The sequence below is a fragment of the Corticium candelabrum genome, chromosome 3, assembly GCF_963422355.1.
Source record: "Corticium candelabrum chromosome 3, ooCorCand1.1, whole genome shotgun sequence".
NCBI lineage: Eukaryota > Metazoa > Porifera > Homoscleromorpha > Homosclerophorida > Plakinidae > Corticium > Corticium candelabrum.
This window is the reverse complement of record NC_085087.1, coordinates 1,735,865-1,756,202: the sequence shown is the minus strand read 5'-3', so window position 1 is coordinate 1,756,202 and position 20,338 is coordinate 1,735,865. Positions and strand designations below refer to the sequence as shown.

The window sequence follows — 20,338 nt, the reverse complement described above, 5'->3', positions numbered from 1 at the left end:
GAGGTTGTATTGGTCACGTGATTCATCTCAGATGTCTGCAGAATCCCCAGATCTTGTAATTGATGGGGTCAACGTTCCTAGCTACGATGGCTTATGCAATGTTATCATAAGGGACGGAGCAATCAGTGATATTACTAGAGCTAGCTCTGCACTAACGAGCAGCACGTCGACATTGGCAGATGGAGATGCTAGATGGTTGATTCCCGGATGGATAGATTTGCAAGTCAACGATATAGAATGGTTTGACTGCGTAATGCGCAGGGATAGTGTGGGAATAAACGAACACGCAAGAAGAATTGAACAGGTTCTTCAACATCAACTCAATAATGGAGTTACCCACCTTTTACTGGTGCGCACTGTGTGTGTGTGTGTGTGTGTGTGTGTGTGTGTGTGTGTGTGTGTGTGTGTGTGTGTGTGTGTGTGTGTGTGTGTGTGTGTGTGCTGTAGACTCATGCCCAGTCGTCCTTCGTGCTAGGTTGCTACACCACGTGTGCTAGCTGTCATCGTGTATAGGTCCGTGTGTATAGGTCCATGTGGATGGTTTCACAAATGTGGTTGGCTTAATAAAGTGCAAAGGAGGTCTGGGTACCATATCTTGTCACGTGACACGTTTTGAGTCTAGCCCAGCCCGCTGGTCTCAGCTAGGATTTCTAATACCTGGCAGTTTACAAGACTGCTAAACGACAGAGGAGGTGGTAGATTAGCCCAGAACCTAACAACTTGTTCTACAAAGCGTAGATCTGGTCTGTACAAAGCGTAAATCTAAGAAAAGGTGTAACTATTTACAAAAACATTTCCTCAATCAATAGAACAACAGTCAGACTCCCGCAAATCTTCCATCTCGGACAACTGAGTCTTTTTAGTTGCCAATTCATTGGCCTTTTTGCATGAACTCTTGAGACAGCTGGCTCTTGCTGGAGGTGACAAAGTTTCACTTTCTTGAATGGAAAGATTCGGGTTTTGTTGACGTCTGCCTGTGACTTCTAGAGGTCAAAAACACACTGCACTCTGCGCGCCCACAGCTCTTGTTCTAACTAAATTATCTAATTGTACCTCAATACTTGCAGAAGGCCAGGGCTAGGTGATTCTGCAAGTCTGGAGTGTCAGTAGAATTTGCAAGAACTTTAGCAGAGACTGTTGCAAGGGTAGTACTGTAGTAGGGGTAAGTTCTGATGGCGTGGTTGATCCTGTGGCGAGCTTCTGAGAAAGCTTGTCTCACGATACGAGCCATCTCGACTTGACTGATATCACCTTGAAGTGGTCCACCGAAATCTTGGCGCAACTAACAAGAATTCCTCAGCCTGAACGCGATGCATTGGGACCCGTCACAAACTTTTGAAAAAGAGAGTATTTACTTTCACATACACGACTCATTACAGCGTGAGCACACACAAATGTACACTTACCGTTGAGACCACTTCTTGAAAGTCTTTCCCTAAACTTTTTTAGTTGAACTCTCACGGACCTGGATGACAAAACCGAGTAAATGGTACCTAATGGCCTAGTGGCTTTTTAGTTGCTATGTACGTAACCTTTATAATTATGTGATTCTGCATCACCAATGTTTTCCAACAGAAACTATTACATGATAAATAGCAGTAGTATCTACCAATCATGTCACGCCATTTCAGTCATGTTACAAACATTTTTGTCACATGATGAGAATTGTACCAGTCCTCTTTCCTGCTTAATTAAGCCAACCACACATGTGAAACCACATGGACCTAGGCACACGTGACAGCTAGCACACGTGGTGTAGCAACCTAGCATGGAGGGAGAAAGACTGAGCATGAGTCTATGTGTGCTGTGGAAGGGGACCATGTAAAGATCTGTTAAAGTGGGTTTTTGCAGGCCACATTGGCTTCACCCTTGAATTTACTTAAAAACTATCTCAAGGGTGCCAAGCAAGTAATGGAGTCAGGCAAGCAAGGTCAGAAAACTGTATATATTAAAGTTCAATTAGTGGATTAATTGAGATCCTGAACTACTTTAATTAAGATTATTTTTAAGATATGTCTAAAAGCAGAAAAAATATTAATTTAGTGTGTGTTTTGTCTTCTTGTAGGAAAGCTGCCAGATTCCTGCTTGGGTGGCTGTTTAGTTGAGGGCACATTTATGAATCCCAGCTGTTGCGGATGTCATAATCCGGCATATGTTTACTTGCCATCTTGGTCGCTCGCCCAAAAACTGGTTGACACAGGGGCAGTGCAGATACTCAATGTGGCTCCAGAAGTATATTTTTTATGATTTCTATTGTAATGACAGAAAATTTGAGTTACTGAAATTAACTAAAATACACTGCATTACATCATTGCCTATTACTAGTATAATGTGTGTGCAGATTGGTGATGAAGCGGATGCTCTTGATGTTGTATTAAAGGCCAAGGAGGCTGGTGTTGTTGTCGCTGTTGGACATGCCAAGCCTCATGCTGTTATGCTGAGAAAAGCTGTTGATGCTGGCTGTAGCTATGTTATACATCTTGGAAATGGTCCTACAGGAAGCAGCTGGAAGTCTTTCAATGATGGAGGGATGATGGTATGACATATGTACTATATATTTTATGATAATTATTATTATTACGATGTTTTAGCTTTTTATCACAGGATACTGTATACTTTTATACAATCCCTACATCTATTTCTTTTTTTTTCTGAGAAAAGTTTTAAAATTCTAGTTTAAATGTTAATCAATTGTTTTTGTGTTGCATTACCTAGCTGTTCATGGCTGAGAAATGATCTGACAATTTTCTAAGTGCTATTTGGGGTATAATTGAAACAAAAAAGGGTGCAAATTTTGTTTGATTGTCTGAGCTTCATAATGCTGTTTGTTAGGGAATTTTCTATGTTTTGGGTTGTAGATTTGGTACATTCGTCATATAATTCTTCTATTTAATAAGTTAAAACATCTAAAATTTGGTGATGTTGAGGAGTGTAGTATTCAGTTTCTCACACATCTTGGCAGCTGATTCAGGCTACATTCGCAGGCCAAATTTTCTTATGCACGTTAGTGTTTGCCATTTGGTGAACATATTCTGTTCTTCACACTTTACTCTTGTGCAAATTTTAGCTTCATGCATTCAGATTTTCGATTTGAACTGGCATTTTCAGTGGGAAGCAGAAATGGATGGCAGTGATTACATGAATTAATCTAAGCAGAGATACTAGATTTTTCTAACCTAACTTGTAGACGGTAATATGGCAATGCATTTGCTGGCTGACAAAGTAGAATGACTTCTTTGCTGCCAGTCTGTTTGGATCTGGTTAAAGAGGCAGTTAAGAAAGACACCGTTATTGCATCTTGGATTTTTTGCTATACAAAAGCATTTTGGCCAACATTCCAGGACTTATGACACTGTATTGACCAAATATTTATGAAATAGTGTTATCATTGAAATTTGCAGCAATTAGGTAGACAGCATTTTTCGATATCTCTTCTACTAAGCAAAGACATCGAACTATATAGCTATATAGAAGACTCAATACCAATCAATTAAACATATGTCGTATGCTGAAACATGGGAAATTGGTTTAGACAAGCAGTACAAATGCATAATGACATATTGAGTACTACATGATTTGCTGTTTGTTACTTTCAGCTTTGACCCATGAAAACTAGGGTGTCAGTTTGATTTAATTGTACCAGTAGAGAGTAGTAAAGTTGATTGTCACTAAGGATCATGTAAACATTAGTTTTATGAGATGTGCATGGACATAGTAGTAGAGTCCATTATCACTTCAATGTGTCCAGCTCTCAAGTAGGTCTCCATCTCATACTTTGCAATAGGGAAGGTAGGTTTAATTAAGCAAGTATGGTAATTAATATAGTACATGCAATTATATTTAGGTTATGTGATTACAGCGAAATACTTTATAGTTGGAAACTCTAGAAAATTATTCTAATGTTACCTAATTTCTTTTTGCAGTGGCATAGCCAGCAGGGTGCTATGGGTACTCGAGCACCCGGGCCTCCTACTGTATGTTATTAGCCACTGCCAGAAACGGGTACTTTAACTGGGAAGAAGATGCTCCATGCTGCTGCCAGTATCTCCAGGAAGCCCTAGTATTTATTTTCTTTAGGAAAAAACAGCTTGTGTAATGTAAACTTCAACCTTACCATGTTGACTTATGGCAAAATTTGTCAATGAATGGTAGGCAAATATAGCTACATAGACAAGGCTAGCATTGTTTTGACTGTTCATGGTGCACATGCTGTGTGTTTGTGTGTGTGCATGTGTGTGTGAGTCTGTGTGTGTGTGTGTGTGTGTGTGTGTGTGTGTGTGTGTGTGTGTGTGTGTGTGTCTGTGTGTCTGTGTGTGTGTGGTTGCATGTGGTTGCGTGCGTGCAGTTGTGTTGTCACTATATCAGTATGTTATTCATGCTGTCCATCTCCTGGTGTATTACCGTGGTGTATCACCCTGGCTATACTATAGATTTGCATAATGGAGAGACTGTTGACAACTAGCAGCATGTAACTTATGGCTTTGCATTGTTGGTATTAAATTGTTTTATTCATTTTTGTTGGCACTATAAGGAAACTTCATTATAGGAGGAAGCACTTAGGAATGACTATTTGACAGTATCTATTATTGCTGATTTTATTCATGTTCATCCTTGTCTTTTACGTGACTGGATTGCAAGGAAAGAAATTTCTCGAGTTATTGCAATCAGTGATCAAGCATTTGCAACTGGTCTTGGAAAACGCAAGTCATTCGAAGTGTTTGGTCGTTTGGGGAAAGTGTCTGATGATGGAAGTCATCTATTAGCTGTGGATTCAGAGTCTGGAGAAAGCAGCAAAATGGAGACAAACAGAACATCTGAAGTGGCTGGTCTGTTTGGGTCTTGCATTAGTATGAAACAAATATTTGAAAATGTTTTGAACTTGATGTTTCATGCAATGGACGGTGTGTACATAAGACATCATGAGGGCCAGTGTTTGTCTGATGCTATTAGATCAGCTATCTCACTTTGTAGCACCAACCCAGCTCGGCTGCTGAAACTTGATCATCATTGTGGCGATGTGAAGGTTGGATTGGATGCAACTCTTTTGCTAGTTAATGTAACAGAGAGAAAAGTCAGGCCTGGTGACACATGGTTTGGCTGTATGTGGGAGACATATCTAGATGTTACATTGGAGAAAGTCATATATCATGGGAAAGTTGTCAGATAATGGAGTTACATAATTTCACAATGTATACGTAATCACATTTCTAGTTTGCTGGCAGTTGTGTTACACACCCCTTGTATGAGTAGCCATTGTAACATGATAATTACACTGTGAGAGTGAGTGGTGTATGTTATATTGGAGGCTCAATATGTCGTTGCCTATCTATCTGTCTGTCGATTAACTTTATTGAAACACAAAACCTACGTAGTACTAACAACTAATAATCTAATCTGCCCGTGCGGAGAACGAGATGGTGAGCTTGTTTATCAATAATTTCTACCGTTCAAGACTTGATTTTTATCTAGTAAATGCTACTCTCATGTTCTACCATAAATTTCTCATCAACCTCACCCGGCAGACTTGTTCATAATGACTTGGGAATCGTAGCCACTGGAGAATGATTTCCAAAAACCTCTAAGCTGTGTCATTCCTTCTGTCACAATCCATACTTCTGTGAGCACCTCACTGTTGCTCAAAGAGAGCTTTGCAAGGTTCATAGCCCTGCTTAGTGCACACTAATTCTGCTAGCTACTTGGCCAACATTGTGACCACCAGTACAACAGCTTCTCATCATCTGCCATTTTGCTGCGTTTGTGCAAACATTGACGGTTCGTAGGTGCATGAGTGCATGCATTTGTGTTTCTGCTTTAATCCATATCTATTGAGCAGGTGGTTATGTCACAATATTGACTAACAAAAACAGAGACTTAGGAGCCTGGGCCTGGCAAATACATGTAATTAATATTTTGGCAATCAATTCTGTCACAATTAGAAGTATTCTTTTGGAGACGGTCTGGAACTTCGAGGCTAATTAGCACTATACATTTTATTTTACAGTAATTTGCTAAAACTCTTGGCACAGCATTCTCTCAGCATTCTCTCAGCATTGAGAAATTTTTTCTTGCACTTTGAAATTTATTGGCAACATCCCCCACTCTTCCGTAGCGATGCCTTTGTGATTCTCCACTTAATCTTAATTTGGTTGACTTTGCTAAGAAGGGGTCATTTTTATGCTGCTTTTATGTATCCCAGTTCTTTGAGTCTTCATGATGAAAAGCTTGGCTCTATTTCAAAAAGACGTGGCTTTATAACAATATTATTAGCTAGCTGTCCGCTCTGGTAATGTATACTTTTGATGGGTGTTGCAGCTTATGTGTTGGTTTCTGAGGCTACCCAGTGCTAGCTACTTATTCTTCAATGTGTGTGTGTGTGTGTGTGTGTGTGTGTGTGTGTGTGTGTGTGTGTGTGTGTGTGTGTGTGTGTGTGTGTGTGTGTGTGGACAATTGCTACATATAATTGTCCGCTCTGGTAATGTATACTTTTGATGGGTGTTGCAGCTTATGTGTTGGTTTCTGAGGCTACCCAGTGCTAGCTACTTATTCTTCAATGTGTGTGTGTGTGTGTGTGTGTGTGTGTGTGTGTGTGTGTGTGTGTGTGTGTGTGTGTGTGTGTGTGTGTGTGTGTGTGTGTGTGTGTGGACAATTGCTACATATAATTGATGTGGTCACAGCTGACATAGCTATGGCTATTTCTGCATTCACTATGCCTACAATCTCTGAACACTAACTGCTCTTCAATGGTCCGCTAATTGTATTTTACTACTCCGACAAGCTTTGACGAACACATGAAGAATCTAAAACTTGAATAATCTAAAATTAATTTGTTAGGGATTGTGACATGTGTGCAATTTCAAAGTGAATGGAATGATCTAACAGACATTGTTCACTGTATAACTTACCAAACTTTGGCAACCTTAAAGCATCTGCATAATGCAGCACTAAAGTTTAGGGGCTTCTTGTGCCTATATTGTTAACTTTACAGTAAATGAAGTGTATGTGCTAAAGATGTACAAGCATGTACAGTGCAGCTCATTACATAATATTCAGTTTGATATTCAAGATTTGTTTGGTGTAGTTGATCTTAGGAATATGTCAGAGATGTACTAGTTAGTCTATCTCAACCACTATTAGTCCTTAACTTACTCTAATTTGTTCTTCACAGTCTGACCAACTATTCACATCTATGTATAGTACAATGCAGTCCAATATTATCCTACATAGACAGCTACCGTAGCCTAACTATATGCATGCCTGGTCATTTCAGGCATGCTCTTACTCAAACGCTGTTTCTTGTCAGTCGGGGGCTCATAGAACTTGTGACCTGTTCCAGTCTGATGTGAGAAGACATACCGATCTTTCACTGGTGGAGTACAACTGTCCCGTAGCAGAGAAGCAGGGCAAGGGCTCGTTTCTTTGTAAGTGTATGTATTTCGGTAGATTGTGCTACCATCAAACTGACTTGAGCTTTCGATTCTTGTTTCACGTGGCTTTGCTGATACAGCAGGTGGTGCGTACTTTGCCTGGAAGTGTGCTTGGAATGTCGACTGTCCTTCAAATGGACCCTGTAGTGGCTTATACGCATTCTCCTGTTTTACCAATCTATCTCTCAGTTGGACTGCCCAAGGTTGGTAGTCAAGGCGCTGAGTTGTCACCCCTGAAAATGGAGGCGGTTCATGAGAAGGTGGTTCCCTTGTTCGTGGTACTGCCCTCTCCACTTGTCCAAAATCTCGATAGTCTGATTGATTAGTTGAGATGTGGTCAAACTTTTCAGGTGATGGGTAATATTCTTGACGAGGATACTCAAATCGTGGCTGAAGTTGCCATGGAATGTAGCTCATATTATGTGTTGTGTTACTGGTGAATGGTTCACTTGACTTCACAATTTCTAGTGCAGGCTTTGCACACTTGGGACGCTCAATTCCAGTGTGAGAAACAAAGTCTTTCCTATTGGTTGTGATGGCATTAAATTTTTCTCTCGTCCCAATATACGGTTGGGTTCTCTTTACTAGAACACGAGGCCCCATTGCTGGTGCTTTGTAATCAACCCGATTGGTTGTTGTGTCATCAAAAGGAGCACTTGACATGATGACTGCATGAATGGGTTTCATCATCTCACGTGGTGAAAACGAACTATCCGCCTTGAAATCATGTTGAAATGTTGATTGTGCTTCAAACTTTTCCTTTGGTGGAGTGTAAGCACGGAACTGTTTGAAGTTGTCTCTTGCCACAGTCTGCAGTGCCCATGCTCTGTAGTCCTCTCTGTGTGTAGTGGCTCCCTAATAAAGTATATAATACAACAGTAAAGACCAGCAACAAGACAACAACAGCGGTTGTGGAAATATGCTTGAAAAATCAAATCGGAGTACTGGACATACACTGCTGCTCCTGCTACTGTAAATCGAGAAAATTTCATACTTGTAAATTTTAGTACTTCTGCTTATGAAGTAGTTCGTACCCATGTCATTTTAGTACGAGACATCAGTACTGTACTGTAGCCGAATTCAAATGCATCTATCCATAAATTTTGGTATTCGTGTTATTTTAGTACAACCAGGTATCTGTATAAAAATAACTAAACTTTCATGAGTACGAAGTTTTCTGGATTTACAGTATTTGCTGCTTGTGTGGGTGTGATGTGAAGGTTTGGGCATGGGTGTATGGGTGTGCAGGTGTGTGTGCAGGTGTGTGTGTGTGTGTGTGTGTGTGTGTGTGTGTGTGTGTGTGTGTGTGTGTGTGTGTGTGTGTGTGTGTGGTGTGGTGTGTGTGTGTGTGTGTGTGTGTGTGTGTGTGTGTGTGTGTGTGTGTGTGTGTGTGTGTGTGTGTGTGTGTGTGTGTGTGTGGTGCTCTAGCTCAATTGGTTAGAGAGTACATTTGGAGAATCCTGGACCTTGCAGGGTTAACACACAGTGATGGCAAGCTATGACATAATTTCCTTAAGCAAGAAACTTACACACAATTGCTTCTCTCGACTCAGGAATATAAATGAGTACCTGACTCGGGTAGACAGTGGACCCTGGTGTCCAGTCCCAGAGCTGCGCCATATTCAGTGCCCCTGGATGATGAGCTCCAGGTGGATTGTAGTGCTGGCCCTAAGCCTCCAAGTAGCGCGCATCGAAGCCCTGTCTCTAGAGGCAGGGGAGCTATCTTCACAACTGACCTTAAGGTCAATGTTGAATGACGTGAAGGGCTTAACATTTTTCCATAGTTTTATTTGTCCCTGTGTGATGTGTGGTGTGTGTGTGTGTGTGTGTGTGTGTGTGTGTGTGTGTGTGTGTGTGTGTGTGTGTGTGTGTGTGTGTGTGTGTGTGTGTGTGTGTGTGTGTGTGGTGCTCTAGCTCTAGCTCAATTGGTTAGAGAGTACATTTGGAGAATCCTGGACCTTGCAGGGTTAACACACAGTGATGGCAAGCTATGACATAATTTCCTTAAGCAAGAAACTTACACACAATTGCTTCTCTCGACTCAGGAATATAAATGAGTACCTGACTCGGGTAGACAGTGGACCCTGGTGTCCAGTCCCAGAGCTGCGCCATATTCAGTGCCCCTGGATGATGAGCTCCAGGTGGATTGTAGTGCTGGCCCTAAGCCTCCAAGTAGCGCGCATCGAGGCCCTGTCTCTAGAGGCAGGGGAGCTATCTTCACAACTGACCTTAAGGTCAATGTTGAATGACGTGAAGGGCTTAACATTTTTCCATAGTTCTATTTGTCCCTGTGTGATGTGTGGTGTGTGTGTGTGTGTGTGTGTGTGTGTGTGTGTGTGTGTGTGTGTGTGTGTGTGTGTGTGTGTGTGTGTGACTGTGTGTGTGACTGTGTGTGTGTGCACATGGGTTAGGTGCATACTAAATGCTGAGATGCAGTAAGGTGGTGAAAGTGATGGTAGTATCCTTCTTAACAGACAATATCATGTTATGAACTATTGATTTTAATACTGCAACATACTACACATTGATCACTATAAAGCATAAATGTAACAGTATATTCACACTACCATCAAACCATTTGCCTATGAAAGAGGTGGACCTAAAGCATCATCATTCAGACTTTGTGGTAACTGACTTCCATGAAATTACTATTTAGGTAAGTGGTGGTAGGCATGTGGGGGAGTTCACAAGACACATACAGAAGAATGTAACCTGCATATTGTGCCAGTCTCTGATCATGCTATCATCGCGGCTAGATGCACCTCCTTTTTGAATTTTCTTGCAACGGTGGTGCCTCCTGAAAGTCACTCCAAACAGGAAAGGCAACACGATAACAGCAAATGTAAGGCTACCTTTCCAGGTCACGCCGCCACTTCTGTGCATTACTCAGAGAATGCTGGGTCTGTGCTAGCAATCTCCTAGAGCTGCGCCAAATCATCACAGGAGCACTGGCTTGTGGTGCACAAAGTCCCACCAGTACCTCAGTGGCTGATCATAAATTCACAGTGACCACTACCATCCCCAGTCAAAGACCAGGTACTCAGTTATACTCCTGAGTTGAGAGAAGCGGTTGTGTGTGAGTTCCTTGTTTAAAGGAATTATGTCCACGCTCAACCCTTTCTACCCCTTTCATGCTTTGAACATCTGGCTATGCAAGACTAATGCTCAACCTGGACTTGAAACTATGACCCAAAAGGTTCCGAATTTTACACTTACCAAATCCTACTCTTTCATGATTGAGCTACAGATGTCACCAAAGGCAACACAACACAGCAGTAATCAGGGTGTAGGTAAAAGATACAATTAGGAATATACCTTAAGTTCATTAATTTTCGTAATAGCTCTTACACTGTAGATTTCATTTGCCTATACCAAACTGTGTGTACTGATGTGATGATAATGTGACATTCATCTGGCTTACACAACTTCACTCCGTGTAAGCATCCTTCAATGAGGTACTATGTACAGAAATCCTTCAATGGAACATCTGCTAAATTCTGTATACACTAAGGGTGTTATCAAACACACAATGTGTGATGTTTCCAAGAGACTACTGCCTGTCTCACACACAAACTAGCTTGTTATTTCAAGACGCTGCTGTATTCAGTCTGTAGTAATACTCAATATACTATCAAGTGCCGACAAATTCTGCAGCTGGATCCTGCCATGCAAATGCAAGCAGCAAAGTCATTCGAACACTGGTTTGGAAGATGTCACACTCCTCGTAATCAGCACGTATTTCACCTGTGCTATTGCATAAGTAAAGCAAAGCCATGATACCTGTCTCCTTATAATGCAACTGGGTTGCAACTGGTTCTACGTTATAGGTGTGAAACATGCAATCTATTCCTCATGAGTAATGGTAGTCGAAGAGTCCATCAATTATATAGAAGATTAGAAACTGGTCGGGTCATTCCATTAGAAAACTCATTGACAGAAGTACATGAACACAAACAAGCTTGGAGAAGCAGAAAGTCTGATATGTCAGCAGCAACTAATATTGTATTTTTGTAAAGCAGATGCCATATATAGTAGTAATTCTTCTTTTTAGTTCCTACACTAACTTTACGATAAGTATACATATTTCTAAGTTCACACATAATAATAATATCCTACTGTTGTCACATACTTTAATCTATTTGTATATAAACAACTTTTAGTTGAAATGATTTTAGTGCACTAAAATAAATGTGGCTATATCAGGGTTAATTGCCACACCTATGAAGTCTGTATGCAATGATCTTGTGGTGTAAAATGGGGTATACAAAAAGAATTGGTGAAATTCGAGGTTTCCCAGTTGCAGGACCACACGTTCTGCAGACGAAGATGTCATGAGTATTTTATACGAGAATGTCTTGATCCCACAGTGAAGTATGGTGGTGGTTCCATCATTGTTTGGTTTTGCACAGCAGCTGGTGTAGGTAGCCAATGCAAGATAATTTGGCCCCTGACAGGTGAGGCTTATGTAGAGGTCGTTCCAAAACATCTTCTACCTCAACATATCGTCTAGCTGGCAAATGCTTTATTTTCACGCATGACCACGACCTTAGACACACTGCCAAGGTGACAAAATTCTATTGAAAACTTGAAAATCTTGTCGAAAAATTTGGAGCTACATGTAGATGTCATGATATTGGATTTTTAAATCCAGGAGTTTCCACTAAATGATAGAAACATTGATTCTACAAGTACAATGGCAGGACTCTTATTTAGAACATTTTGGTACCATATGTGCCTTGTACAGTATGATTAGGGAATAGGGTAAAAGCTATGGAATTCTCTGGATGACTGTAGACAAGGAAGACGTCACTGATAGCTATATTTCTGATTCTGATTTGGTTCAACTGTTGCTTCCTCGATATATTTTCAGCAGCAACTGCTCTCATGAATCAGTTACATATGCTGCAAACTTTTTATCAGAACTGTAGCTATAGCTACCAGTGATGCCTAGCCTTCCTAAGTCCGTTCAAAGAATGGAGAGCCCGTGGGAAATGTGGTTACCAGATAAGACATATAGGGCGGAAACAACAATATTGCTATCATCCTGGATTGTAATACTAACAATCGATAAATGAGCAATTAGAGCAATCGTTGCTACCCAGCCCTCACTGCCTACTATCTATCTACTTTAGTATGTCAGGGTCCGTCCTGTTCAACAGTTTTCTGCCATTCGAACTGGCTAAAGAAGGCGCTGAAAATGTGACGGCAACGAAATGGAAGAAGTGTGTTGACCACGTCATTCAGAAAGTGGAAAACCATTACAGAACATCAGACGGCATGGTAGAACAAGCGGTAGAAAGATTAGTAGGTGCAGAGGACTGTTCAGACAGTGAAGAGATCCTCCTAGGAGAATACGAGAATGACAACAATGATTAATACAATTTGTCTCGTGGGTGTCATTTAGTGGCGGTATTCTTTGTTGGCAATGCACGGCAGGAGTCTCTTTCCGGAAGCATGCTGTAGCTACTAACCCAGGATCAATAGAGTTAATTTGTCCAGAGATGTGACTCCACCTAGTCATGTGCTCTCAAATGATATGTTTATCAATGACTTAGGGGGAAGTACTTGCCGAGATACGGGAATTTTCCCATAGGCTCTCCATTCTTTGAACAGACTTTAGTTACACGAATGTACAGTAAGTGTGGAAACAGAGTGTGGTCTTGTACAATGGAGGAAAATTAGTTGACATTTATCAACTTTTGATTATCTGGACACTCGATTATCCAGACTTCTGACCTATCTCCAGAGAAGTCCGGATAATCGAGGATGTACTGTACTCTAGCTACTCCTTATATAAACACTATACAAAGGCACATAGTACCAAAAATGTTCTAATAAGAGCCCTGTCATTGCACACTCACAAAAATGTGGTATTCATGATAAATTCTAATTGGTTGCAGCAAGGAATTTTTATGTTGATTATGAAAGCATTTTCCGCATTGAAGTAAGGGATGCTCAATCCATTTGCACCATGGCCTGTCGGTTGTGTGCATGCATACACTAAAAGAGCATAGTATTTTGCAAGGATCAACTTACAGATTTAAGCATTAGACGTCCTCGGTAAAAACGGTTGTGAACAACCTACAAAAACATCACTGAGTATACCAGTGAATTAAGGCACTTCATTACCAGTGACTAGTTTACATCGTCCCCGGCGACAAGCACTCCAAGCTCCTCTCATGCAGCAGTTGTGCAACAGATGACTGTGACGTCAGCCTAGTCATGTGAGACACGGAAGAGCAAGGTGAGTGCCTGGGGATAAAACTAGTGATTACTGTGTAGTATTGTCTAACACCAGGAGATCAAGGCCACATCCACAAAACTTAGATGTTTCCACTATACAATGTACGTAATCCATACCTGACTGGAAGTTGGCTCATCATTGTGGAACTGACTGACTCACATTTTGTAGTGTGTTTCTCTTCATATTGGTGGCCCGTTCTCCACACAGGCAGATTGGATTATTAGTTGAAATAGTTAGTTATTTAACGATGTATGCAAACTTATGTTGTTGCGTGAGTATCCCCTGTTCTGAAAATTTGTCATTAAGTACATATCTTGTGCACATGTCCCGTTCTGAGATCAATTGTCTCAAGTAAAATATATGCCGTACAGATCCCATTCATTGCCAAGGCTGATTGCATTATTGATTGTCAGTTAGTATCCTGTTCATCAGTTTGAAACTCGTTAGTGACCTATTTAACTTGAGAAGAAAATGAGATCCCATTCTTTGCCTGGGCTGATTGGATTTTTTTACCTGGGCTGATTGGATTATTGATTGTTAGTTAATACCCCATTGAAGACATCTAGAAATGTAGCTGAGTGTCCCGTTTCGAAAATCCCATTCAGAAATATATATCTGGGCAGCAGGAACTTGGAAGTCACGTGCAATGATGTACTCACCCGGATAATCTGTTCCCCATATATACGTTACGTACTCCCCTAGATAATCTGTTCCCTGTAGCCTCACAAGGGGCTCTTCCACGCAGTTGGGTGAGCTAAACACACATGAATCATGCAAGGAGGAGGAGCTTTTGACGGAATTGCTCCAGCACGATTCCAGAAAAAGCTCCTCCTTGCGTGATTCACGTGTGTTTAGCTCAGTGACTGCGCAAAAGAGCCTGGCTTGCGATGCTACGTTCCCTGTATATATGACCTGCACGTATGTAAGTATGTAACTGCACGTGACAGAGATAAATGGAAATGTAACTGAGTATCCTGTTCTGAGGAAGTAACAGCAAATATCAAGTATCCAGACAGTAGGCACTGGGAGTCACCTGTTATTTCTTACTCACCCATATATATATATATATATATATATATATAAAATTCAATCAAAGGTGTCATCTGGAAAGTTGTCACTTCGAAGACATTGCTCTCATTACGGAGAACAGGAACATCGAACGTGGCAGCTCTTCGACGCGCATACACGTCAAACAGAGGTAGACGTATTATTTAAGAACTGGATATACTAAAAAATATCTTGCTTTTTCGATGGCCCCAGAATAAACAGCTGTCAAACTCCATGCATACCGTCCGAGGTCAGGAACGGGCAGTTTAAATTGGGTGGAGATCTGATGTGCCGCTCCAGAGAATTGGCGTGCGAGTGGAGACAGGTTTGATCGGCAGGAAATCGCGTCTTCCCAAGAGAAGTCCGGATGACAATCTCACTGTCGAGCTTCATGGATTTGGCATGCAAATTTGGCAGCAATGCGATTTCTCTTTCTTGGAGATTCTATTTTTCAATAATAATTTTACATACGACTACACACACAGACAGACAGCTCTTCTTTGTGTATAGATCAGGAGCATATAAAGAGAGAAGATGCTCTTTATATGCTTCTGATATAGAGCCAATGGAGTCTTATCTGAGAATGTAATTTGTACTCAACAAAAATTGAGTGGGCGTGATTATAGATCAACTTGCCTGGGCATATCTATAATTTCAACTCCCAACAACTCTTACAAAAATTAGTGTGACAACCCAGCTTTATATCCCGTTGCTAGATGAGTTCAAGGTAGCTAGCTAGCCGACAGGGTGATAAACCCTATATGAACCCGTCGTCCAAGACAACAGGCTGATATAGGTTATCAACCCTAGTGCTTATAAGTTATTAGCCCATCATCTTGGACGACCACTAATTACTATATGATAAAGTGCCAAAGCAATAATTAACACAAATCTCGATACCCGTGCAACCTATCAATAGTCCTGCATAGCCAGACCCTCTTCACCATCATACTTTCAGCAACAAAGGGTTCCTTCTCGCCAGAAGTATGACGATGGAGAAGGTCTGGCTATGCGAGACTAATCTACATCAAGTTGCATGTCAACACAAACATCAACAGCAATACGTGTGCAACTCTTAGTCAATTAATGTAAAAATTGAACATGAAAGATGCTTCACCACCAGACAACAATCCTTGATCGGCTGCCAATAGCATGCTCAAGATGGTGAAATGAGATATAAATCAGTCATCACATGTCACTCAGGCTATATCAAATTTATCAGAGTCTCCACCCTTGGATCAATGGGATTATCTCGTAGCCCTGGTGTGTTGGCCTCAAAATCTGGTATCACCTTCAAAGCCATGTGCTATAACCTATATCTCCAAGATATGGTGTTATTAGACATGATATACATGTACAGTGAGACTTCAGTTAAAATAGTTTGAAGCAATCAATGCGGGTTGCTTTCATTCCTAATACAGTAAAACCGTATCCATTTCAAAACATTTTTATTCACTAATCAGACCACTGCTTTTGTACCAGGGCCCAACGCTAGTCTCAATCCTATGAATCTACCTTATGGAACTCTGCTGTACAGAATTAAGCAGGACACACTAATTAATAGCTGTGATAATGCATGCAGTGACAATCAAAGATATTTATGTTGAGCTGTTTTTCAGTTTCAAATATTATCCAAATAAAGGTTGGACTGGTCCTCAGACAAAACGTTTTCTGCTGTGAACAAAGCTGAACATTAATGTGTGTGTGTGTGTGTGTGTGTGTGTGTGTGTGTGTGTGTGTGTGTGTGTGTGTGTGTGTGTGTGTGTGTGTGTGTGTGTGTTGTGTGTGTGTGTGTGTGTGTGTCTGAAAATAGAGAATTGAATATTTAGTAGAGACCCACCAACGATCACAATGAAGTGGCTTCTTTCATCAAATAGTTCTTTCAGAGGTCTTCAATTCAATATCTACTATTAGTAAAGTGTTGTAATTCTACATCTTGTATCAATAGTAATTAATATCTTATAAATATTAATCAATTACAACAACACATGCAGTGACAGAACCTGGAAAGGTGAGATGTCTTTTTGTGCCGGTTTGGACACCTCCCGTTTGCGAACTGGAGACGGTGGAGAAACAATTTTCTCCGGATACTCTCTCATGTATTCTGTTTCACCTTCCATAAGGTCACTTGATTTCACATACTCTCCCACGTGGCCAAACGACAAGCGTGGCACAGGGCGATGAGCGACGTAGTCACACCGATTGGTTGTCTTTGTTTCCAATTTGCCAGTAGAAGCTAGCGGTTTCTCCTTCGGTTTGAAAGACTGACGAGGACGAATATCAAACTGTTTATAAGTTTGCTTGTACTCAGACAGAACACACTGCCCCAAGTTTGATGAGCGCTGTGTCCATGCTTGAGGTCGATGTGGACAGCGATGTCGGCTATTAAATAGATGAACCGAAGTCAATAAGTGTGTGTGATCGCACTCTCTTCATCAAGAATCACACACAGCGGCGTGAAATCGTCGGCGCAAGCGAACACGTAAGAATCCAGCGGCGTAGACTACTGCTTCAAAATTTCTACTTACCCACACACGCAGATTTCGCAGATGCATTTCTTCATGACGGGTCTAGATCGTCCAGAGTTTCCGTAGGCACTGAGGTTGTGTCAAGGCGTCTGCACTGCCACCATGGTAACCGAAATACCCGGCTGTTTATAACAACACGTGATTTCACACACATAACCATAAACGCTACTGCTATAAAACAGATATCGAATGCTTCAAATCAATTAATAAGTCTAAAATGTCAATCTTCCAGCTTCCTAAAGGCTTCAACCATCTCTTCATGCAAATCAGAGAAGTGCTTCTTTATTACAGCCTCTGTCTCTGTTGATGGGTTCTAGACAACACAAACAAGCCCGTTGCTGTAGGCCAGAATAATCTATATCAAATTGCTCATTTTAACTCAAGTAAACTGCACGTGTCTTTGCTGCAATGTCTAACCAAACATCTACCATGCAGTTAGAACAAGCCATTCGTGCAGCTAAAAGCCATTGGTTGCATAATGCATAATGCATAATGCCTGTCATTACGACATTATCAAACAATTATTACTCGTGACTGAATCACTCCTCTACCATTGCACACACAATTCTCTGTAATGTATGACAAACACTGTATAAATCCTGTCATTTCATTGTACAGTACACAAGTAGCTAAATGAACGTACATGCAACTAGCACCAGCTAAGCACAATAAAGTCTCACCCTGAACTTCATGCTACTCAGCTTGTAAATTATATCTCCCATCTGATCATGGATGATTGCCCAAGTGATTTTGTTCTCAGACTGAGCAGTTGTCTCTACTGCATGCCTTGCCATGTCATAGAAAGCACAAATATTTGCCAACATCCCCACAGTCTTGAAGAATGGGCAATAACTACAGAGACAATTCTTCAGTTAATTGAATTTGGTGGTATACTGCAATATTTGGTTGCTCAGGCATGCACGCGCACGCGCGCACACACACACACACACACACACATTTCTAACCTAAACGTCGCTTTCCTTGTAAACTGTCTGTCACTATGTATATGTATTAAGTTGCAACTGCGTCGTGCAGTCATGAACACACAAATGGACAAAAAACGCACAAACGGATATGTCCTTCGAAAAGTTTAAAAGGAAGAACAAAAACGTGTTTGTACAAACATGTATGCGCGATGTGTGGTGTGGTGTGGTGTGGTGTGGTGCGTGTGTGTGTGTGTGTGTGTGTGTGTGTGTGTGTGTGTGTGTGTGTGTGTGTGTGTCCACATGTTTGTGTGGGTGCGTATGTGAGTGTGCATGTGTGCATTCAGTTTTTGTTCTTCTCACAAATGCTTACATGGATCATAAAGAGTCAAGCATAATCTTTTATGTATTTATCATTATTCTCCAAAATAGCTCATTAGTTACCACTTCAGTATAAATAGAATTTCAATTGATCCTAACATTGCCAACTACCACTACAATTGAGCATAGTATGTATGTCAAACACTCAAAGTCTGTCATCCTTGTCAATATTGTAAAATCCACTGCATCAGTTAGACTGGAATCCTCCGCAAAATGATTCACTGCCCTAAATTGAACTTTTGTAAACAAGATTTCAAGCTGTCAACCTAATGGATCAAAAGTGCAAAAATCTAGAGTATCTATAACATCAACTTCAACAGTCTGTTGACAAGACAATATTACTGTTTGCAGTCTTGTTGACAACTTTTCACAAATCAGAAGTTACTCAACAGACTACAATTTACAGAATGCAATTACTTAGACAAAACAGAACCGAAGACAACAAATCACACCTGCAAAGCCCAAACCCATAATACGTGCCTTACCGGTCATAAGCTGAGTATCCATTCTGCTGCAAGAAATCATCTTTGATCAACTTGGCAACTTCCAAGGTTATCTTGTCAGATTCAGCTAAAGAGCCCTACACAAATAGTATTGCACACCAGGTAGCAGTCAGCAGAATCATGACTGAGAAACAAGCCTGTCCCATTACTACACAGATTGGTTAATTAAGAAGTCGAACAATCATTTTCCAGACTAGCAATAAGGATTTTAAAGTATATTAAAAACAACAAAATTAAAACAACAGTATGGTTCATCACTAAAACAATCCTTTGCAAACAAAGAGAAGTTGCTGTTGCTACACACAACCAGTAGAACCCAAGTTCTTCTAATGTGTTTCAAATAGATTGCAAATGGTATGCACAAAAATGGTCTGTGAACTCTACTGTGGACACAAGTGGAGACAGAGGCACTGGCAATTACATGGGCCTGCAAAAATTTTCTCAATATCTAATTGGCAAACCATTCACATTGAGTCTGATCACAAACCGCTCATCCCTCTACTTGACAAAAAGCACCTCGACAACCTACCACCTCGTATCATCTGGTTCCGTACAGGTTGGCTAGATATATGTATACAATTGGACATGTTCTGGGTAAGTATCTTTACACTGCAGATGCGTTGTCACGGTCACTGGTGACTTCTCAAGATGGAGAATCAGGAGAACTGTAGACAGAAGTACAGCATTTGTGAATGTAGTCGTGAATACCTTGCTTACGACCGAAAGCCAATTGGATGGATAACGCAGAGCTCAAAAAGAAGACAAAGTTTGTACAGATGTCATGACCTACTGCAAGTTAGGATGGCCAACAACAGCACCTAGAGTACCTCAGCTAGTACCATTTTGGGGCAACGGAAACCGACATTCTGTGAACAAGGAAACAGTACCTTTTGGAAGTCGCATCGTTATCCCGTGCAAGCTACGTTAACAAGTGCTACAATGCTTACATGAAGATCACCAAGGCATTTCTTACTGTAGACTAAGAGCACGATTTTCTGTATGGTGGAATGTCATACATGCGCACAGATGAGCAGGCAGCCAAGAGAACACCTGCTTCAGACGAAATTGCCTGAGTACCCATGGCAAGTAGTAGGCTCAGATTTGTGAGATTAAACAGCAGCAATACCTGGTCTTGGTTGATTATTTTTCAAGACACCCAGAGGAAAACAAGTTACATTCAACAACATCTGCCCACATTATATCAATACTCAAAGATGTCTTTGAGAGACATGGGATACTAGAAGTATTCCGAAGTGATAACAGTCCACAGTATGTCAATGAGGCAGTC

At 40.9% G+C, this 20,338-nt stretch overlaps 3 protein-coding genes across 3 annotated transcripts in view; 1 reads left to right on the top strand and 2 right to left on the bottom strand.

Annotated features, from left to right (window-relative positions):
• Nucleotides 1–74: 74 nt before the first annotated feature.
• Nucleotides 75–5,287, top strand: LOC134177133 (N-acetylglucosamine-6-phosphate deacetylase-like). Its single transcript, XM_062643869.1, has 5 exons — nt 75–349; nt 1,852–1,930; nt 2,066–2,232; nt 2,342–2,536; nt 4,547–5,287. Exons 1-5 carry the CDS (start codon nt 254–256, stop codon nt 5,165–5,167), a joined length of 1,158 nt encoding a protein of 385 aa, XP_062499853.1. The 5' UTR covers nt 75–253; the 3' UTR covers nt 5,168–5,287.
• Nucleotides 5,288–7,045: 1,758 nt separating this feature from the next.
• On the bottom strand, nt 7,046–17,350 carry LOC134177461 (stabilizer of axonemal microtubules 2-like). The gene is made up of 3 exons (XM_062644239.1): nt 17,244–17,350; nt 16,719–17,097; nt 7,046–8,279 (listed from the first exon to the last, which is right to left on the bottom strand). Exons 1-3 carry the CDS (start codon nt 17,276–17,278, stop codon nt 7,239–7,241), a joined length of 1,455 nt encoding a protein of 484 aa, XP_062500223.1. The 5' UTR covers nt 17,279–17,350; the 3' UTR covers nt 7,046–7,238.
• The window catches only part of LOC134177460 (V-type proton ATPase catalytic subunit A-like), a 23,643-nt gene continuing 20,654 nt past the window's right edge, over nt 17,350–20,338 (bottom strand). Inside the window, exons 15-17 of the mRNA XM_062644238.1 lie at nt 19,033–19,127; nt 17,924–18,095; nt 17,350–17,556 (exon numbers count right to left, since the gene is read on the bottom strand). Coding sequence (XP_062500222.1) covers nt 17,464–17,556; nt 17,924–18,095; nt 19,033–19,127 — 360 coding nt within the window. The 3' untranslated portion in view covers nt 17,350–17,463. The remainder of the gene's footprint in view (nt 17,557–17,923; nt 18,096–19,032; nt 19,128–20,338) is intronic.

Bases quoted from the DNA above. Each gene is read 5' to 3' on its own strand.
- LOC134177133 (XM_062643869.1), top strand. From the start codon at position 254: ATGCGCAGGGATAGTGTGGGAATAAACGAACACGCAAGAAGAATTGAA. The intron at 1,931-2,065 runs GTCAGAAAACTG...GTCTTCTTGTAG, and splicing joins AATGGAGTCAGGCAAGCAAG to GAAAGCTGCCAGATTCCTGC. The intron at 2,537-4,546 runs GTATGACATATG...ACTTCATTATAG, and splicing joins TCAATGATGGAGGGATGATG to GAGGAAGCACTTAGGAATGA.
- LOC134177461 (XM_062644239.1), bottom strand. From the start codon at position 17,278: ATGAAGAAATGCATCTGCGAAATCTGCGTGTGTGG. The intron at 17,098-17,243 runs GTAAGTAGAAAT...TCTATTTAATAG, and splicing joins TGCGAAATCTGCGTGTGTGG to CCGACATCGCTGTCCACATC. The intron at 8,280-16,718 runs GTTCTGTCACTG...ATACTTTATTAG, and splicing joins AAGACATCTCACCTTTCCAG to GGAGCCACTACACACAGAGA.